This window comes from Dryas octopetala, chromosome 7 (assembly GCF_963921425.1).
Source record: "Dryas octopetala chromosome 7, drDryOcto1.1, whole genome shotgun sequence".
NCBI lineage: Eukaryota > Viridiplantae > Streptophyta > Magnoliopsida > Rosales > Rosaceae > Dryas > Dryas octopetala.
In genome coordinates this window covers 20,564,184-20,582,745 of record NC_141372.1, presented here as the reverse complement: position 1 = coordinate 20,582,745, position 18,562 = coordinate 20,564,184, and the positions used below count along the sequence as shown (strand labels likewise).

Genomic DNA, 18,562 nt, shown 5'->3' with positions numbered 1-18,562 from the left:
TTTCTAGGATCTGAGTTTATAACCCTCACAAATATATATGCTCAATGTACGGTTTGGTCATGAATAATATGACCTGATTTTGATGCCACCCAACAAATTTCAGCTTCTTTCAAATGGTAGTACTTAGAAGTGGTGCACATTGATGAAAAGGCATCATGGTCCACCCAACAAGAGAGTAGCCTTTTTTCAAGCAATGATATAGAAAACTCTTCCCTCAGCCACATTAGGCCAAGTATATAACTCTCAGCAAGTTCGAAAAGCAAAAACAAATGAAGCCACATATGATTTTCATGCCAAGCTAAACAGCAAATATAGGTAATGCAGCCTGTTTATGTCACCCAAGAAGGTCATTCTTGGTGGCCGGATTACCTTTTAAACTTTTAAGACTTTCCCTTTCTTGATAAGGCATTGCAATACCACTACATGATTTTCATTTGTTTTTTTTTTTTTTACTGCACTAGGAAATTTTCATTAGCTGTGAATGTGTGATACAATGGTGCAGATTTGATTGAATGTGTGATACAATGGTGCAGATTTGATTGAATGACGCCTGAATGATTGAACAACCTATTAGGCAGACTATATCACAAGGAAAAAAGGACCAAAGGGAGGAGGGAGAAATCATTCAGAAACTTCGAGGACAATAAACATTAAATTCAAAGCATCACAAATCTATTTGTTCTTTCCTCCTTTTAATTGAATAAAACAGCCATAAATGATGCCATGAAGTTTGGCACAGTTCATGCCATTGTTTACATTCCCTGCAACATGAGGTAAAATGCAGCATATTTTGATTAACTTGTAATTTAATCTCTAAAATCCTGTTCTGCATCTGTTTTTGTATCATCCTCCCACGAAATAAAGAAGCCTTCCTCTAAAACGAACAGCTCTGTGGTCTGCAAAAGAGGAACCAGATGGTTCTAAGGAAATCAATATAGGTCAAAACAACCAAGGCATTCATTATCAAAGTTGGAATTGAATTCTTAATTTGACTCCTTACTTTGAAGATACAGAAGCAATTCTGATCACATTTTCATTTATCCTCATTTGAAGGTTCTTCTTCATCCTTTTGTTGGGACTAGAATACCAGGAAAGGAAAAACATTTAAAAGTGGGAAATATATTGTAGAAATTTGGTACTGCAAAAAGAGATACTAACACCACAGGAAAATGAGTTTTATAACAAACAAAAACAGAAGCATATCCAGTCACCCAATAAGTTTTCATGTGTAAGGTTTGTGAACACACCTCAGACTGATTCTTCAGAGATGCAAGAAGATCTTTCACTGAAGGATCATTGGGGTCAACTCCTGGAAGCTGTAAGAAAAATAAAATATCAGGTCAACAGCAACATAATTATACATGGAATACAACAGGACACGTTCAATTACATACAGGCCAAAAAAACAGGTTCAATTACGCATACAGATTCAAGGATAGATGACAGAAAAGACTGATCCTCCAACACCTTGCTCACATCTGACTGGGATGATGGCTCTCCTGTACTTTCCTGCATGGACATTTGAAGAGCTGCATGCAGCAAAGAAATAATAAGCATGCAGGAAGGAACCAGATATTATCAAATCTATCTGTCAATGTTCAGAAGCTTGGCAAATCAATTAACCAGACAAAAATTAAATATAAAGCAAAACAAAAGGCCACATTGATAGGTGTTCAGATTTTGATGTCCAACTTCAGCACATTAATAAATAGTTAACATTGATTTTACAACGATTAATAGCTTACTTTTAACTGAGAATTTTAAAAATAAAAAAAACATAAAATCATGAACAAGTTTACACATAACAAGCATACAACAATGTAAGAAAAGAGCAAAATAATGATGCAGGTTTGGGGCAGCTAAGCATCCATGGCTGTGAGTATGAATTATGTGAATCCATGACTCATAGGTATGGAATTCAGCAATCCATACCACTAGTGACAAAAGTCCAAAGTGAAATGTATGCAGCAAATGGACCAGTAATTTACATGTACATAAAAAAGAACTACTAAATGTAAACCTATGATTGGTATATTCTTCTGACGGCATTTCTTATCAAGAAAAGAAAAGAAAAAAGTATGGCTATGAAGTCCAATAGTTGTAGAGATGAACTAGATGCTGCTGAAATGAAAGGAATGTGATCTTCCAAAGTCAAACAAGGATACAAATCTCATGTTAAACTACTGTCCATGCAACAGAACAACAGAAGCATCTTGTAAATAATTTTCCACATGTAAAAAGTAATCAAATAAAAGAAGCTCAAGTTACCACCCAGTCACCTACCCCTTAATAATTAAAAAAATGGAATCAAAGAACACACCTAAAGCCAACTCCTGATCCGCACTAGTTGCCTCTGACATCTCAGCATCACCCGCTGAATTAGCAGATCCAGAGTTACTCATCGACATTGCAAGAGCCTGCTTTAGTAAGTCATTGTCATCAACCTATCACCATAACATACGCCAAGGCCAATTCAGGTTACAGGAGTTCTTTGAATGATAACAAATGATGAGAGAAAAACCAACACAATAAAGACTTCATGAACTACAAAAAGCTACATGCAAACACAAACACACATCACGATAAGAACTGACACCAACCATATCATCAGAAAGTTTCTTATCCTCGTTGAGAGATGAAGCATTAACATGTTCGGTCATGGTTGCATCCTCTGATTTGGATGACAGTTCCTCTCCTTTTTCTTGTCTAGCAGCTTCCTCAGCAGATCTTTTGGCAGCAGCTTCTTGCCTTGCCCTTTCCTCTTCCATGGAGACTCTAAGGGCAAGAGCAAGCTCAGGATCGATATTGGGATCTACACCAAAATCATAGCCCGAACCACCAATAGCAGCAGCAACTGCTGCTGCTGCTGCCCCTGCAAAGCCACTTCCTCCTTCTCCATCGCCAGTGAATACAGGTGTACTGCCAAGTAAAACGAAAAACAGGTGAAGATAAAAATGAAAGTAGAAATCCTGTTATAGTTCATATAATTTGGTAAACAATATTTTGATCGTAAAGAGGATATTTTTCAAGATTCGCCTTTATCTTTCTAATATCTATTATTCTCACTTTTATGTTCTTTCTCCGTACTAACATATTGTTTTTGATACACTTGAGTCATTTCCTACTTTCTTTATGTTCTTGACTTGTAAATGAAATGGTATGAATCTAAACCTTACATTCCAATTAGTTCCAGTGATAAATAACTTTAAATTTGGCATTATAAGCTTTTCTATAAACAGACATGGACAAACACCAAAGATGGTACCTTATAAGAACATCAGATAGAGCATTTGGACCAGGAGGGACATGTACTAAATGACTGCTGTCATTATTATTAACAGCAGAAAGAAGGGCCTCCAGCTTCTCTGGCTTCCCATCATCTTCTTCACCAAAATCAACAATATCAAGAGCAACACTGTTCTTCTTCAGTTTCTTCCCAATCATTTCCAATACCTTCTTTTCATATTTAACAGGACTGAACACACAGAACAAATTTTAGATGTCAACAACAAAAAAAGAAAAAAGGAATGGGCAAGTAGACAGAACTTAGCATTATCTACCTTCCAGCAAAAACTATAATCCGCTGTTGCTGATTTTTGTTTTGGCGATGCTTAAGAGCCAATTGAGCTACCTGGATTGCAGCTGTTATGTTCATCTCACCCCCCATTTCAAGACCTATATTAAAGGAATTAGAGAATTGCACATAAATTAACAAGAAAAAGGAAAGTTTGATACTTTGATGGACATCAAGATGGAAAAATAAGAAGAGATAAGAAAGCACCTATTAAAATAACAAAAGCCAGCATGCAAAATAAAACCAAAGCTAAACAAAACCTTGATAAGCAGAAAATGGGAGACTCCAGTGTCGGACGAAGGTGTAGTTAATTTGAAGAAACAAACAAACCTAAGAAAACCCCTAATTTGAAGAAAAACATAAACCCCAAAAAACCCCTAATTTGAAACCTTATTTCATAAAGAAGAAACCCAAGAGGATGAGGTAGAGAGAATGCTAAAAAGCGAAAGAGAGGAGGAATAGCTTACCGAGAGAGTGAGAGACTGTCTTGGCTTCAGTTAAATTGCTGCAAGTGCCTGTTGAGCCTGCATAAATTAGTTCAAAATCCAAATATTAAATTCATGAAAGAGATAGAGAGTTTGACATATGAATAAATCTACAAAATCAAATGTAAACAAATCGAAGCCCTAACCTGGGTGAGAGAGACAGAGTCGGAGTTTTATAGTTTCTGAGAGATCGAAACTCGGTGAGAGAGAGAGTCTGAGTGAGTTTTCTGGGTTTCTAGGTTTCGAAACTCAGTGAGAGAGGGTCTGAGTTTTCTGGTATGATGGGCGATGGACGTGCTAGGATGGGTTTCTGAGTTTTCTGCGTTTTTGGTGGGAGGATGGCGAAAGGGTGGCGACAGCCAGGATTGAACGATAGTGCCAGGACGGCGAGAGAGAGTCGAGGGCGGCGAGAGAGGGTCTGGGTGAGGCTACGTTATTTATTTTGAATGGAGAGTGAAATGAGCGGAAGATCTGTGTGATTTGAGTTTTACCACTTTTTTGATGCATCCCTCAAGAAAGTGGTAACTCTGTCAAGATTTGGTTACTTACCAAATTTTGACTATGAGTTACCACTTTCTTGAGGGATGCATCAAAAAAGTGGTAACTTCACAAAACTGCTTAAAACCCAAGTTACCACTTTCTTGATCTTAAATTCAAGAAAATGGTAAATTCACATCAAGAATGTGGTAACCACCTACGCATGCAACTGTATATAGATGAAAAGGCAATTACATTCTCTGAGTATTAAAAACTAGCTCCTGTTTGCCAATCGGGTTTGAACATGCAATCACAAAATTATATCTTGACCAAACTTACCATTTTCTTGATTTTTTTTCTCAAGAAATGGTAATATTAGCTCAAGAAATGGTAAGTTACCACATTTTTGATCAAAGTTACCATTTTCTTATACCAAACATCAAGAAAATGGTAACCAAATCAGCCAAGCAAAACACGTTACTACTTTCTTGATCAATCGATCAAGAAAATGGTAACTTGGTTCAAGAAAGTGGTAACTCAGCCTAAGCTTGACCAAACTTACCATTTTTTTGATTTTTTTCCTCAAGAAATGGAAACTTTAGATCAAGAAATGGTAAGTTACCCCATTTTTGATCAAAGTTACCATTTTCTTGAACCAAACATCAAGAAAATGGTAACCAAATCAGCCAAGCAAAACACGTTACTACTTTCTTGATCAATCGATCAAGAAAATGGTAACTTGGTTCAAGAAAGTGGTAACTCAGCCTAAGCTTAACCAAACTTACCATTTTCTTGATTTTTTTCCTCAAGAAATGGTAACTTTAGATCAAGAAATGGTAAGTTACCATTTTCTTGATCCAAGTTACCATTTTCTTGAACCAATTCTCAAGCAAAATGGTAACCAAATTAGCCAAGCAAAAAACGTTACCACTTTCTTGATTGTTCGATCAAGAAAATGGTAACTTTGATCAAGAAAGTGGTAACCAAGCCCAAGCTTGACGAAAGTTACCATTTTCTTGATTTATTTCCTCAAGAAATGGTAACTTTTTCTCAAGAAATAGTAAGTTACCATTTTCTTGATCAAAGTTACCATATTCTTGAACCAAACATGAAGAAAATGGTAACCAAATTAGCCAAGCAAAAAAGTTACCACTTTCTTGATCGTTCAATCAAGAAAATGGTAACTTGGTTCAAGAATATGGTAACCAAGCCCAAGCTTGACCAAAGCTACCATTTCCTTGATTTTTTTTCTCAAGAAATGGTAACTTTTTGTTAAGAAATGGTAAGTTACCATTTTCTTGATCCAAGTTACCATTTTCTTGAACCAAACATCAAGAAAATGGTAACCAAATCAGCCAAGCAAAACACGTTACCACTTTCTTGATCGTTCGATCAAGAAAATGGTAACTTAGTTCAAGAATGTGGTAACTAAGGCCAATCTTGACCAAAGTTACAATTCTCTTGATTTTTTTCCTCAAGAAATGGTAACATTTTCTTAAAAAATGGTAAGTTACCACATTTTTGATCGAAGTTACCATTTTCTTGAACCAAATATCAAGAAAATGGTAACGGAATCAGTGAAGAAAAACACGTTACCACTTTCTTGATCAATTGATCAAGAAAATGGTAACTTCATTCAAAAAAGTGGTAATCCAGCCCCAGCGTGACCAAACTTACCATTTTCTTGATTTTTTTTCTCAAGAAATGGTAACTTTTTCTCAATGAATTGTAAGTTACCATTTTCTTAATCCAAGTTACCATTTTCTTGAACCAAATCTCAAGAAAATGGTAACTTCATCACTGGGCCAAAAAAACGTTTCGCACTGCAACTGTGTATACACGAAAGGGCAATTGCATTCTCAGAGTGCTAAATACAAGCTCCTGTTTAACAATCAGATTTTGACATGCAATTCAAAATTACACTATTTGACAAGTCTGGAGACGCGCCAGAGGTTCATTTTTTTTTCAACTTGGGTGGGTTAATTTTATATTTTGGGCGAGGATGGAATTTTTTTGGTTTCAATTTCAATATTTTGTGTTTTAATTTTTTTGTTTTAGTGATTTTCAGTTTTAGTTTTTTGAATTTTAAATTTTGTAGGGGGTTTTTTTTAGATCAAATTTTTTAAGGTATTAAGTATTAACAAGTTTAATTAAAAACCTTATACTAAAAGTCTATAACTATATACATTACACATTTACATGTGTTTTACATTTTTAATCAATATTGTATCAAAATGTTTAGGCATTCTTGAGTTGGGTAAAATTTGTTGAATATCAAGTACCCAAAAGTGCCAATACATATTTTGCCAATACACATGCTTGTATTTTGCTGCCCCTTTATGTATTAACCAAAATCTTTTTCTGTTTTTTAATCATTGAATAATGCTGTTATAATTGGGATCCTGAGCAGTCCCTGTCGAATCGTTTAAAATCATTTAAACAGATCAAACGCAATGGATGAATTGTCAAAAGAACAAAGCAAATGCCATTTGTTTTTTCAGCCCAACTGATATCCAAAACAAGATTGGAAATCGTAATCAAGTTTTTTCGATGTATAAAACCTCCTGAAACTGATATAAATAAACAAGATTATACATGTCAATTTTTAATGGGATTTGGATGTTATAAATGTTATTTATATTCCATTCTCTCATAAAAATCCATCCATTCAACAAAAATCCATCCATTCATAAAAAATTTCATCCATTCATTTAACTAATCAATATTTGTTCAAATACATGTTCCAAAAGCACGGAGAGTTTCAGAGACCAATTTTGATCCTTGGAGAACATAATGGGACCATTGGAAGTGGTTTGGAAAATATCAGCAACTAGCTTGAACACACTTGGTATGAAATACTAGTCAATCTTCATGTGTTGATTGCTGTGACGTTGCAGACCACAATGGCAACATACTCTGCCTCTGCAATAGGTCTGGAGGTAAGATTGCTTCTTCACACAATTTTAACATGAAGATATACAGTGAGCGAACGGAACTACCAACCCAATCTGCATTCATTAGTTTGTTTTCATTAATAGAGCCTTTTAGATCCCAATTCAAAAACTTCATGAGATAGCAAAGAAATACATAAGATAGCACAAGATACATGATTATTCAATTATAACTGCTGAAAATGGCAACAAAACAAGTAAGAAAGTAGTGTGTGACATTTACTAAAGAAATCGGAATATTAATGTGTGATTTAACTTCTCAATGTTATCTGCTATATGATACTTAGGTTATACCAGACAAAAGGATAAAAGAGTAGTACTTATCTCGGTGGTATAAGCTTCTGTGCTTCTTTTCCTCAGTTTGTCATGCTGGTCAATAATTCTGAAAAACAGAGAAAAGAAAAGTGGTAAGCATGCTAAATACTTGCTAAAGAAAAGTGGTAAGCATGCATATACTTGCTAAAGTGGGAGACTTGAATATATTGTGCCCTGGAAGAATTTCATGCTCATATATTGTCTGAACACCCATGCCCAAAATTTTTAACCATGGAATAGATTTAGTCTCTAGTTGTTAAAGTCAAAAGCGGCTGCCAAGTCCATGCAAAAAGTCTGAATTACTAGTGACCTTCCCATTTCTTAGAAAAAACTCAGATGAAGGGCCTTCGTTTTCTCTTCTCTACCTCTCTACTCCAATTTTTAGTCATGAATTTGACCCGTGCAGCTGATACCGGTTGTTTTTGTACATGGTTCGGACTCCATTTTTTTGTACATGGTTCGGATTCCTTTTTTTTTTGTACATGGTTTGGCTTCCTTTTGTACATAGTTGGGATTCTTTTTTAACATTGTTCAGATTCCTTTTGTACATGATGCGGAGTCCTTTTGTACATGGTTCTGATTTATTTTGTACATGGTTCGAATTCTTTTTGTAAAGTGCACATGACATACTAAAATATTTTCAGAATATTTTGCATAATCGAAGCACTAATTTCTGAAATTTCTTTTTTGGCCACTGCACCCATTTCTTAACTTCCCTTCATTTATATAACACAATCTTTAATGTTGAAAAAAATTAAAATGTCTATACGTGTTTCATATACCACGCATGCAACTGTATGCAGACAAAGAGGCAATTGCATTATCGGGCTATTACAAACAAGCTCCTGTGTACCAATCCGGTTTGGAAATTCAATCACAAAATTAAATTTTGCAGAACAACTAAAAAAATTACCCATGTTGTAAGTGACCATTTTCTTGATCCACAGTTACCATTTTCTTGAGATTTGGATCAAGAAAATGATAACCAAATCCATGCCTCAAACCAAGTTATCACTTTCTTGATCATTAGAATTGGTTCAAGAAAATGGTAAATTGGACCAAGAAAGTGGTAACCAAGCCCAAGATTGACCAAAGTTACCATGTTCGTGATTTTTTCCCTCAAGAAATCATAACTGTTTCTCTAGTAATGGTAAGTTCCCATTTTCTTTCTTCAAGTTACCATTTGCTTGAACCAATTCTCAAGAAAATGGTAACCAAATCAGTGGGGCAAAAAACGTTACCACTTTCTTGGTCCAATTATCAAGAAAATTGTAACTTGAATCAACAAAGTGGTAAACAATCTCAAGCTTGACCAATGTTACCATTTTCTTGATGTTGTTCCTCAAGAAATGGTAACTTTTTCTCAAGAATAGGTAAGTTAAGATTTTCTTGATCCAAGTTACCATTTTATTTAACCAATCCTCAAGAGAATGGTAACTTCATCACTGGGCCAAAAAAAGGTTTCGCACTGCAACTGTGTATACACGAAAGGGCAATTGCATTCTCAGAGTGCTAAATACGAGCTCCTGTTTGACAATCAGGTTTTGACATGCAATCAAAAATTACACAGTTTGACTAGTCTGGAAACGCGCCAGAGGCAGCATCTGTTGAAAAATCTGCCTCCTTCTTGGACACATGGAACTCTGCATGGGATTGAATGAAAGGTCTACTGCATCCTCGTGCACAACTCGGGTTCGTATTAGGCATATTTTTACGGAGGCAAGCCCCTGACCATGTCATTATGTTTTCAGCATATCTTCTTCGTAGAATGTAGATGTTTAGTTTCATACCTCATTTTTGGGAGGGGAAGCAAATTTGGTTTCAATTTCAATATTTTTTTAGGGGGTGGGAATGAATTTTGATTTCCATTTCAACAAACTAGGGTGGGAAAAAGTAAATTTCATTGGAAGCCTCAGTCATCGCACTATCTACCATATCAACTAGCTCTTACGAAAAATAACTGAGACAATGTATTAGAGGTCAATATTGGTACTGCATAACACTGAAGTTGGAACATTTTTTCGTCTATCACAAAAGCTTTCACTAGTAAAACAAATTAGCCCTGTAATGGATATGGACTTGTTGCAATCATTTAATTTAAAATACAAGAAACAGCAGTAGATACAGTAACACTCGTTTAAAACAAAAAACTGGGAAACAAGGGACCCAACTATAATTACTTTCTTGCTGAAGGCGGACTCACATTTGTATTCAGCATTCACTATACCCGTACACTTAGGAACTTAAACTCACCCCAGACAGTATCAAAGAGGTTTCAGACTTGACTCAATAATTGACAACAGCACAAATCAATTGACATCAATTCACATGAACCATAATTCAATGAAAACAAAAGAAATTATAAAAGCAACAACGTTTCTCTCCAATATAATCCTATGCAAAAGGATTCCCTCCAATAGATGCAACAGGTCCATGCGTTGGGACACTCCTGCAAAATAAGCAACTCCACATTGGTTTCAGGAAAAGTTACAAGCATACAAAATAACAGAATGCAACAGCAGTATGTCAAGCATCAATCTCTTCTCTAACACCAGGCAACTTGAGTTGCCAAACTCTATGTAGCATCTTCATAATGTAGTTCCAGATATTCAGATTGTCCATAATCAATCTTATCCAGTACCACCAATACACTAACATAAGTATTTAGTGAAAAAGTATTTAGGGAAAAGTATTTAGTGAAAAACTTAATTAAGGTCTTGTGTCGGCATGCTGGAAAAGACAGATGCATAGATAATTTAGGTTAAGTATTTTACTGAATTTAGCTTCCTAAATCAATTGGGAGTGAAATTTTTAACAAGTTTAACTGTAAAAGAAAATTATTTAAGAAATCATAAATGAAGAGAAAGATAAATTTATACTATTATATCTTAGAGTTTAGGTCTACAAAATACTATTATGCAATAAGTAATTGCACAACAACTAATTATTTTGAACTAATGTGGTATAATAAACTAATACATGATCTGGCAAGTTTATTTATGTTGGTTCCATTTTAGAGAGAACTTTATAGTTGAATTCTTCTTTCTTGATCTTCTAAAAAGTAAGAACAATCTATTATAACTATAAATACCCTTATCATTTTAATCATAATCTCATCATTTAGTGAAATTGAGATTGAAACTATTATTTGATTAAATGGTATTTGCAAAAGCCAACTTTTACCAAATTCAAATTGTAGGATCTGAAGCCATGTCTACTATCATCTTACATATTAGGATTCCTAAACCCTAATCACCGGAAACTGATATAATACTAATGATGAGAAAAGAACAGAATCCAGAACACGAGTAGAAAAACAACTTATGGAATTTGAGAACTTTGTGCTTGCCCAGCCATGTATTGCAAGGGACCTACACAATGAAATCAAAATCTCATTGAATGAAAAGGATAAGATTGTTATGACTAGACATGTGTTAATGGACGACAAATTTCTTCATAGCATCTAATATGATGCTTGAAGCACCACTGGATTAACAAATATACCGCTCTGGAACAAGTGGCAGGAAAAGGCAAAAAACAAAACCAAAAGAAAATAATGTAGCTTCACCTAGGACTAAAAAACGTACTTTCTGCTGCAGCTGGAATATAAGGCATCACAGTCACCGGATTTTGGGGAAACCATGGCTGAGATACACCACCCATGAATGAGGATTGCAACTGGGCATTTCGGAGAGAAGTTTGTAAGGAGCTCATGTCCAAAAACTGAAATACATAACACAGACAATTAGAAACGATAAACCTAAAAAGTGTACCATGTTTATGTTTTTGGAGTCAAAGTTGCTGTCAGTATTCCTGAAATTATGGAAGAAGAGCGGGGGAATAAAAAAAGTCTTGGTGTTCTTAATCATTGAGAAAATGAACAAAGGAGTTTTAGCTTCATGGCACCATTAGGTTTGAGAAACCTCATGTTAAATTGTAGACCAATTATATATGCCAAGGATGATTGAACTATAATAGTATATACATGTAAATTGGTCCTTGTACAGTCCAAATCCTTCTTTAATTTGACTAATCCCCATTTACAGTCCAAGCAAGACATGGTATACATTGATTAAAACCAATATGTTACAGTCTATAAATCACATCACTTGCAGACTTGGTCAGGAGATTAAAACCACAACAATGAAATAACAAGCAATTGAACAATGGCCATCTCTATGTTTACATCTTTCATTTTTCTTTCTTGTTGATCACTCTGTTTTCTTACAAAGCCTTTTCTATGATTGATCGCAACACAAATTCAATTTCTATCATACAGTACAAATCAGCATAACAGAGGCAACCTGACGAAGTTACCAATGGCACGCCCAAAACCACATGGAACTGCTGCAGCATCGACATCCCAATGCACATGAGTCGTGGCCATCAGTTCTCACCCTGAAAGAGAAAAATTGAACTGCCTTAATAAGAGGCTCAGCAAGGGAAAAAGCCATAAATTGAAAAAAAAAATAAAAAAAATAAAAAAAAAAATGATGCCTAGATACTTCATCAGAAGTGGGGAAAATCAAGGCTGAAAAAAAGGTGCTTTTAAAGGATTTTTTTTAGTGTGGTACTTAACACTGGCCAATGCCTCTAAACAAAGCATGCCTCTCAACCCCAGTAGAAACCAAAGAGTTTTAAAATATAAATTGATTGCATGTCGCACTGGCAAGGTTGCTTCTTCACACAATTTTAACATGAAGATATACATTGAGCGAACGGAACTACCAACCCAATCTGCATTCATTAATTTGTTTTCAATAATAGAGCCTTTTAGATCCCAATTCAAAAACTTCATGAGATAGCAAAGAAATACATAAGATAGCACAAGATACATGATTATTCAATTATAACTGCTAATTATAACTGCTGAAAATGGCAACAAAACAAGTAAGAAAGTACTGTGTGACATTTACTAAAGAAATCGGAATATTAATGTGTGATTTAACTTCTCAGTGTTATCTGCTATATGATACTTAGGTTATACCAGACAGAAGGATAAAAGAGTAGTACTTATCTCAGTGGTATAAGCTTCTGTGCTTCTTTTCCTCAGTTTGTCATGCTGGTCAATAATTCTGAAAAACAGAGAAAAGAAAAGTGGTAAGCATGCTAAATACTTGCTAAAGAAAAGTGGTAAGCATGCATATACTTGCTAAAGTGGGAGACTTGAATATATTGTGCCCTGGAAGAATTTCATGCTCATATATTGTCTGAACACCCATGCCCAAAATTTTTAACCATGGAATAGATTTAGTCTCTAGTTGTTAAAGTCAAAAGCGGCTGCCAAGTCCATGCAAAAAGTCTGAATTACTAGTGACCTTCCCATTTCTTAGCAAAAACTCAGATGAAGGGCCTTCGTTTTCTCTTCTCTACCTCTCTACTCCAATTTTTAGTCATGAATTTGACCAGTGCAGCTGATACCATATCTCCATCACAATTCATCATAGAATGTTTTTGCAGCATTCTTGTAACAATCTCATAAGAATAAATTCAGTATCACATATAATCATTTACTTCAAAAAAAAAAAAAATGTTAAATCTTGTAAAGAAACATGAGCTGACAAACATAAAGGGAGCATTAAGACAGGAGCTCTGCATTTCATGAAACCTAGAGGTGTGGAGGTCAATTGTTGAACTCTCAGAGATTAAAATAAATGAATTACCATGAATCTGTTCCTTATGCTCAGTTGCAGTTTGAAACAATCCCACATTGAATATCTGAACATATTTTGATGAGTTAATAGATGATGCTATACATAATGCTTCAAAATATGAATTAAAAATGAACCACGTATGCAATTCAAACAGGTCGATAACATGTCATGCTATCACAGAATAAAAGAAGAGGTCCAGTGGCATGTTTTTGTATCAAGCACAAAGGTACAAAAACCATTTAAGCAATTATATGTAAGGTCCTATAGCATGTAGTTTTCACTACTTGCAGTGATCTACAATACCCGAGTACAGGACCCGAAAGGACGTATCTAAGCATTGTAAAATAATACAATGCTTAGATGGGAAAGAAATCTTTAATACAAATTTATTATTTAAGAAATAACCAATCAGAAATGGAGCCAATAAAGTAAGCCAGAAATTGTAATGCCCTACTAAGAATTGGTTGATTACAGGCACTGATCCAATCTACCATTTTCTTCTATTAAAACCTTGAACTAAAATATAAAATTGGTCTTTCAATAACAATGGAAAAAAACATCAACATCAGCAGATTAGAGAAGACCAAGCACATGGCCATAGGAAATATGCTATCTACACAAATAATAGGAAAAATAAGATGCGGGATTAGCCTTTAACTCCAGAACAAACATACACAAAACTAAAACTTCAGACAATTTTTATCTCTCCCTGATAACATTAGATTCAGAGAACGTAACAGTACAGGTAATGCAGGTACACATAGTTGCACATATCATAAATTCCTGCATCAAGGCAGCATACAAAACTGTACCCATACATACCAACATGTATCCAGTTTAAGGATAGAAAAAAACATACCAACAGATCTTCCTCCTGGCCTCTGTGCTGCTATATGTGAAAACCCAAATCGGGGAAAACACCAATTACATTTTCTGGCATAGCAAGAAAAACCAATTCCTCTGAAATCCATACAAGTAAGAGAATTTAAATACACAAATTTCAGAAAGCCATTGCAAGGTAATTGACAAGATTCACAATCTCTCTATGAGGACGCAATTATACCTCTGTAATGATCCGGTAGCGACCATGACCTGATACCTGATCCCCGAGAGAGACCTCGAAGCCGCTAGAAAACTCAGATCGCCGGCGAAGGGGTTGGATCTGTTCTCCTTTGATTCTCCTTCATGATTGAATTTTAGGTCTAAAGGAGGACACCCAGACGATCAGTGTGTCCAGAGGACGATGTCTTGGGTGGTCGGTGTCGCAACTCCGCCGGAGAAGGCGGATGGCCGTCACGAAGTTCAATCGGTTCATCGATTTCGACATGGTAAGTGGTAGACGAATATTTGAGGCCGATTTTGTCAACGTTGCCGCCGGACGGCTGGGTTTTGATCGGAGAAAGGGTGCGGGAGAGAGAGGGTAAAGAAGCAGATGAGATTTGCGTTTTTTGTTTGCGACTCAGAAGGATTTCTTTTGTTTTGTTCAGTTACGTCTTTCTCTCTCATAATGGGCTACCGATTCAGCCTTTATTTTTTTTCTCAACCGTTAGATCAAATATATCTCATCTAACGGTCAAAAGGTTGAAGGCATCTAATACCTGCAGTTATGTTAGAATTTCCCTGTATCACTTAATAGAAAATTTATTTTATAAGTATGGAAAGTAGGCATGACTTGAGCTATCAAAGTAAATTACATTAGATGTTGGACAATGGAGTGGTCACAAATGACGTAGCCCATTTTGGAGGGTTAATTAAGTAGCACAAATCAAGGGGTATTATTAAAGTGTGGACTAATGATTTATTCCCCTTAAAATGTAGTTAAGTGCTTGATACGTGGCCATAATTTATTGGAAATTAAATCTAGCAGTTAAGAAACATTCAAAACACTAATAAATAAAAATTTAGGGAGGAAAGTGAATCATTTTAAAATTTAAAGGGCAAATTGAGGAGACCACAATTGTCGACCATTAATTGACACCATAGGCAACTTGTAACTTTGCCTTTGCCAGGACAGGAGCTGGAAGGTGCCTTGAACTTGATCAGAGGACTGTGGAGGACCCCACTAAACCCTTCTACCATTGACCAAAAGCAAAAGCAGTATAGATATATGTCAAAGTCCTCTAGCTTGATGATCAGTTACAACAATTACATGAGTACGTGCTATTCTGGAAACCAAGGCTTTTGGTTTGTACATACATTTTATTGATGAGCTGCTGAACAACAAATTTGAAGTCTTGTTATTGAAACTTGCCCAACTTCAATTTCCCAAGAAACCCAGGTTAGAGCCTAACTACTTTCTCTTTCGGTTTTAAAATTCCATTTCTTTTCTTCTTAATATTTTGCTGATGATATCTTAATATTTTGCTGATGATATATATGGCAAATAACTGGATGCTTGTACAATAGCTAGCTATATCTTATGAATCTTCATCTTATATTATCTTACTTGTATAGACTTGTTTAGATTGGGCGGAGTCCTTTGATATATAAGATTAATTAAGTTGGCTCTAATGACGATGACCACACAACAAATATGTGCTTCTTCAACTCCTCAATGGAAATATGACGTTTTTCTGAGTTTTAGAGGTGAGGACACCCGAAAAGGTTTTACAGACCACTTATACACTGCATTAGAGCAACAAGGAATTATAACTTTCAAAGATGACCCTGAACTTCCAAAAGGGAGATCTATTGCTCCAGAACTTTTGACTGCAATTGAAGAATCAAGATTTGCTCTCATTATTCTCTCAAGAAATTATGCATCATCAACATGGTGCTTGGACGAACTTTTAAAGATTCTTGAATGCATGGAAGCAAGAAAAACAGTGATGCCAGTTTTCTATGATGTCGATCCCTCAAATGTACGAAAACAAACTGGGAGTTTTGCAGAAGCCTTCATTGAACATGAAAAAAGGTTTAGGGATGACACAGAGAAGGTGAAAAGGTGGAGATCAGCTTTAACTAAAGTGGCAAATATCTCTGGGTGGAATTCAAATGATTGGTATGTACATGTTTTCTTATTTCTTTTATCTTTCTTTCCATTGAAAAGGTTTTGAGAAAGTTAGAAACAAAATGGTTCAATGTATGAGGATTAATGGAAGTAGATCACCAATTGTATTTACAGGGCCGGTTAAATGAGTGGAATCAATATAAGATTTTGAATATTGCATTACTTAACAACATAGTAGATTTTGGTGTTTTTCATTATGTTACAATTCACATGGGACATAGCTAGGTAGATGACCAATCTGAATTCTGAAGCTAAATATCATTAAACGAATAGGAAAGAAATTGAATACATTGCAAAGATATATGTTGTGTAGTACAGTTATTCATTTGATCAGCTACTTTGAGAAAATTTCAAGTTCCATGATAAGAACTAGTAAAAGCAGATCTACGTCAATTTGATTAATATTCATATATATGAATAACATGCTTTTTTTTTTTTTATCCATTTTGCTGTAGCTACGAGTCAAAGCTCATTAAAGATATTGTTGAAGTTATATGGACAAAATTGGGCCGTACATTATTTAGTAATATGGAGAACCTTGTTGGAATTGATTCAAGATTGGAACCAATCAATATGCATTTAGGTGCAGGGGAGGATGATGTTCGCATTTGGCAAGACAACTGTTGCCAAAGTTGTTTATGAGAGAATATCTCACGAATTTGAAGTAAGTTTCCTTCTTACAAATGTTAGAAATTCTGTTGAAAAAAGTGGCCTAGTTAACCTACAGAAGCAACTTCTTTCTGGGATATGGATTAAAAAGGATGCCATATTGGACCTTGACCAAGGAGCAATGATAATGAGCAGGTTTTTACGTCACAAAAAGGTTCTTCTCATTCTTGATGACGTGAACCATCTGGACCAATTAAAATATTTGGCTGGAAATCAAGGGTGGTTTGGTCTTGGGAGTAGAGTTCTCATTACAACGAGAAATGAGCATTTGTTAGTCGGACATGGAGTAGAGAGAAGAGTAAAGATCGAGGGGCTAGATCATGATGAAGCTCTTCAGATTTTTAGTTGGAATGCCTTTAAAAAACATTACCCAGAACAAAATTATCTTGTTCTGTCTAATTGTGTTGTGAACTATGCTAGTGGTCTTCCATTAGCTCTTAAAACTTGGGATCTTTTTTGTGTGGAAGAAGCCTAAGTGAATGGAACAACATGCTGAGTAAACTAGGAAAATTAAGTTTGTAACTCGAAAATTTTTAACATACTTAAAATAAGTTATGATTGTCTAGAAGAGGACGAGAAGAAAATGTTCCTAGATATAGCATGTTTCTTTAACGGGGAGGACGAAGATCGAGTAGTAAAAACACTAACCGCCTATGATCTTCATGCAATTATTGGAATAAAAGTCCTCATTGAGAGATCTCTCCTAACTATTTTGCATGGAAGACTATGGATGCATGATTTGCTCCAAGAAATGGGTCGGGAAATTGTGTGCCGAGAATCTACTACTGGGCTAAGCAAGCGCAGTAGATTGTGGCTTCGTGAAGATGTCAATTATATCTTAAGCACAAATATGGCACTACTACAATAATATAAATAGACGACACTATCTACACAACGGTTGTTTTAAAACTGTTGTGTAGTTTTAACAGATAACGGTTTTAAAAAAACTGTTGTATTTATGAATGAAATCCAATGGTTTTGAGACGGGTAGATTTTTTGGTTTGCCTACACAATGGTTTTAAGTTGTGACCATTGTGTAAGCGAAACAAAATGAAAAAACCGGTCTACAGTAACTTCATTAAAAAAGTTTTGTTGTGTACTCTTGTTGCCCTCCGATATGTTTCCCTCTCAATGTTCATCGTTCCCACCCCTAAGTCATACACCCAGCAATGTTTATTACCAAAACCAAAAGAGATCTGAGAGATAAGCCATCATCTGCTCCAAGCGCACCCACCTGACCTCCAAGCGACCTCACAAGCCCGACCATGTGAGAGATCTGAAAGATAAGCCACCCATCGATCTCGCCTCTCTCTCTTTCTCGCCTCTCTCTCTCTCGTCGCATCTTCTCCTTCTCGCCGGCCACCGAGTCACCGTCGCGTGGGGACACTAAACCTAACCCTCAGTCCCTCATCCAGATCCAACCACTA

At 35.6% G+C, this 18,562-nt stretch overlaps 2 protein-coding genes and 1 pseudogene across 13 annotated transcripts; 1 reads left to right on the top strand and 2 right to left on the bottom strand.

The window, feature by feature from the left end:
• Window positions 1–621: 621 nt before the first annotated feature.
• Window positions 622–4,496, bottom strand: LOC147280431 (26S proteasome non-ATPase regulatory subunit 4 homolog). 2 transcript variants are annotated; one of them, XM_086251570.1, is made up of 10 exons: window positions 4,206–4,496; window positions 4,042–4,098; window positions 3,561–3,675; window positions 3,266–3,475; window positions 2,601–2,919; window positions 2,321–2,444; window positions 1,426–1,529; window positions 1,248–1,316; window positions 1,001–1,078; window positions 622–920 (listed from the first exon to the last, which is right to left on the bottom strand). In XM_086251570.1, exons 3-9 carry the CDS (start codon window positions 3,665–3,667, stop codon window positions 1,034–1,036), a joined length of 978 nt encoding a protein of 325 aa, XP_086107696.1. In that variant the 5' UTR covers window positions 3,668–3,675; window positions 4,042–4,098; window positions 4,206–4,496; the 3' UTR covers window positions 622–920; window positions 1,001–1,033. The 2 variants fall into 2 exon arrangements, with proteins under 2 accessions (XP_086107696.1, XP_086107695.1); XM_086251569.1 differs by having other exon boundaries at window positions 622–896; window positions 4,206–4,495.
• Window positions 4,497–9,851: 5,355 nt separating this feature from the next.
• Window positions 9,852–14,927, bottom strand: LOC147280430 (uncharacterized). Of its 10 annotated transcripts, none has more exons than XM_086252478.1 (8): window positions 14,520–14,925; window positions 14,316–14,416; window positions 13,466–13,520; window positions 12,816–13,266; window positions 12,107–12,200; window positions 11,390–11,525; window positions 11,124–11,173; window positions 9,852–10,251 (listed from the first exon to the last, which is right to left on the bottom strand). In XM_086252478.1, the coding sequence occupies exons 5-8, from the start codon at window positions 12,174–12,176 to the stop codon at window positions 10,127–10,129; spliced, it is 381 nt and encodes a 126-aa protein (XP_086108604.1). In that variant the 5' UTR covers window positions 12,177–12,200; window positions 12,816–13,266; window positions 13,466–13,520; window positions 14,316–14,416; window positions 14,520–14,925; the 3' UTR covers window positions 9,852–10,126. The 10 variants fall into 10 exon arrangements, 8 of the variants coding, with proteins under 8 accessions (XP_086108604.1, XP_086108603.1, XP_086108600.1 ...); XM_086252477.1 differs by having other exon boundaries at window positions 12,816–12,877; XM_086252474.1 differs by having other exon boundaries at window positions 12,107–12,877.
• Window positions 14,928–15,617: 690 nt separating this feature from the next.
• LOC147280429 (TMV resistance protein N-like) lies at window positions 15,618–17,625 on the top strand (annotated as a pseudogene). Its single transcript, XR_015123331.1, has 3 exons — window positions 15,618–15,734; window positions 15,911–16,457; window positions 16,922–17,625. The product of XR_015123331.1 is annotated as a TMV resistance protein N-like (transcript).
• Window positions 17,626–18,562: the final 937 nt, after the last annotated feature.

Excerpts from the sequence above, each read along its gene's own strand:
- LOC147280431 (XM_086251570.1), bottom strand. The coding sequence starts at position 3,667 with ATGGGGGGTGAGATGAACATAACAGCTGCAATCCAGGTAGCTCAATTG. Across the intron at positions 2,445-2,600 it reads AGAAACTTTCTGATGATATG|GTTGATGACAATGACTTACT; the intron begins GTTGGTGTCAGT and ends TTATGGTGATAG. Across the intron at positions 1,079-1,247 it reads CTCTGAAGAATCAGTCTGAG|TCCCAACAAAAGGATGAAGA; the intron begins GTGTGTTCACAA and ends CTGGTATTCTAG.
- LOC147280430 (XM_086252478.1), bottom strand. The coding sequence starts at position 12,176 with ATGTGCATTGGGATGTCGATGCTGCAGCAGTTCCATGTGGTTTTGGGC. Across the intron at positions 11,526-12,106 it reads GCCATTGGTAACTTCGTCAG|TTTTTGGACATGAGCTCCTT; the intron begins GTTGCCTCTGTT and ends TATGTATTTCAG. Across the intron at positions 10,252-11,123 it reads AAAGTTCTCAAATTCCATAA|GAGTGTCCCAACGCATGGAC; the intron begins GTTGTTTTTCTA and ends CTTATTTTGCAG.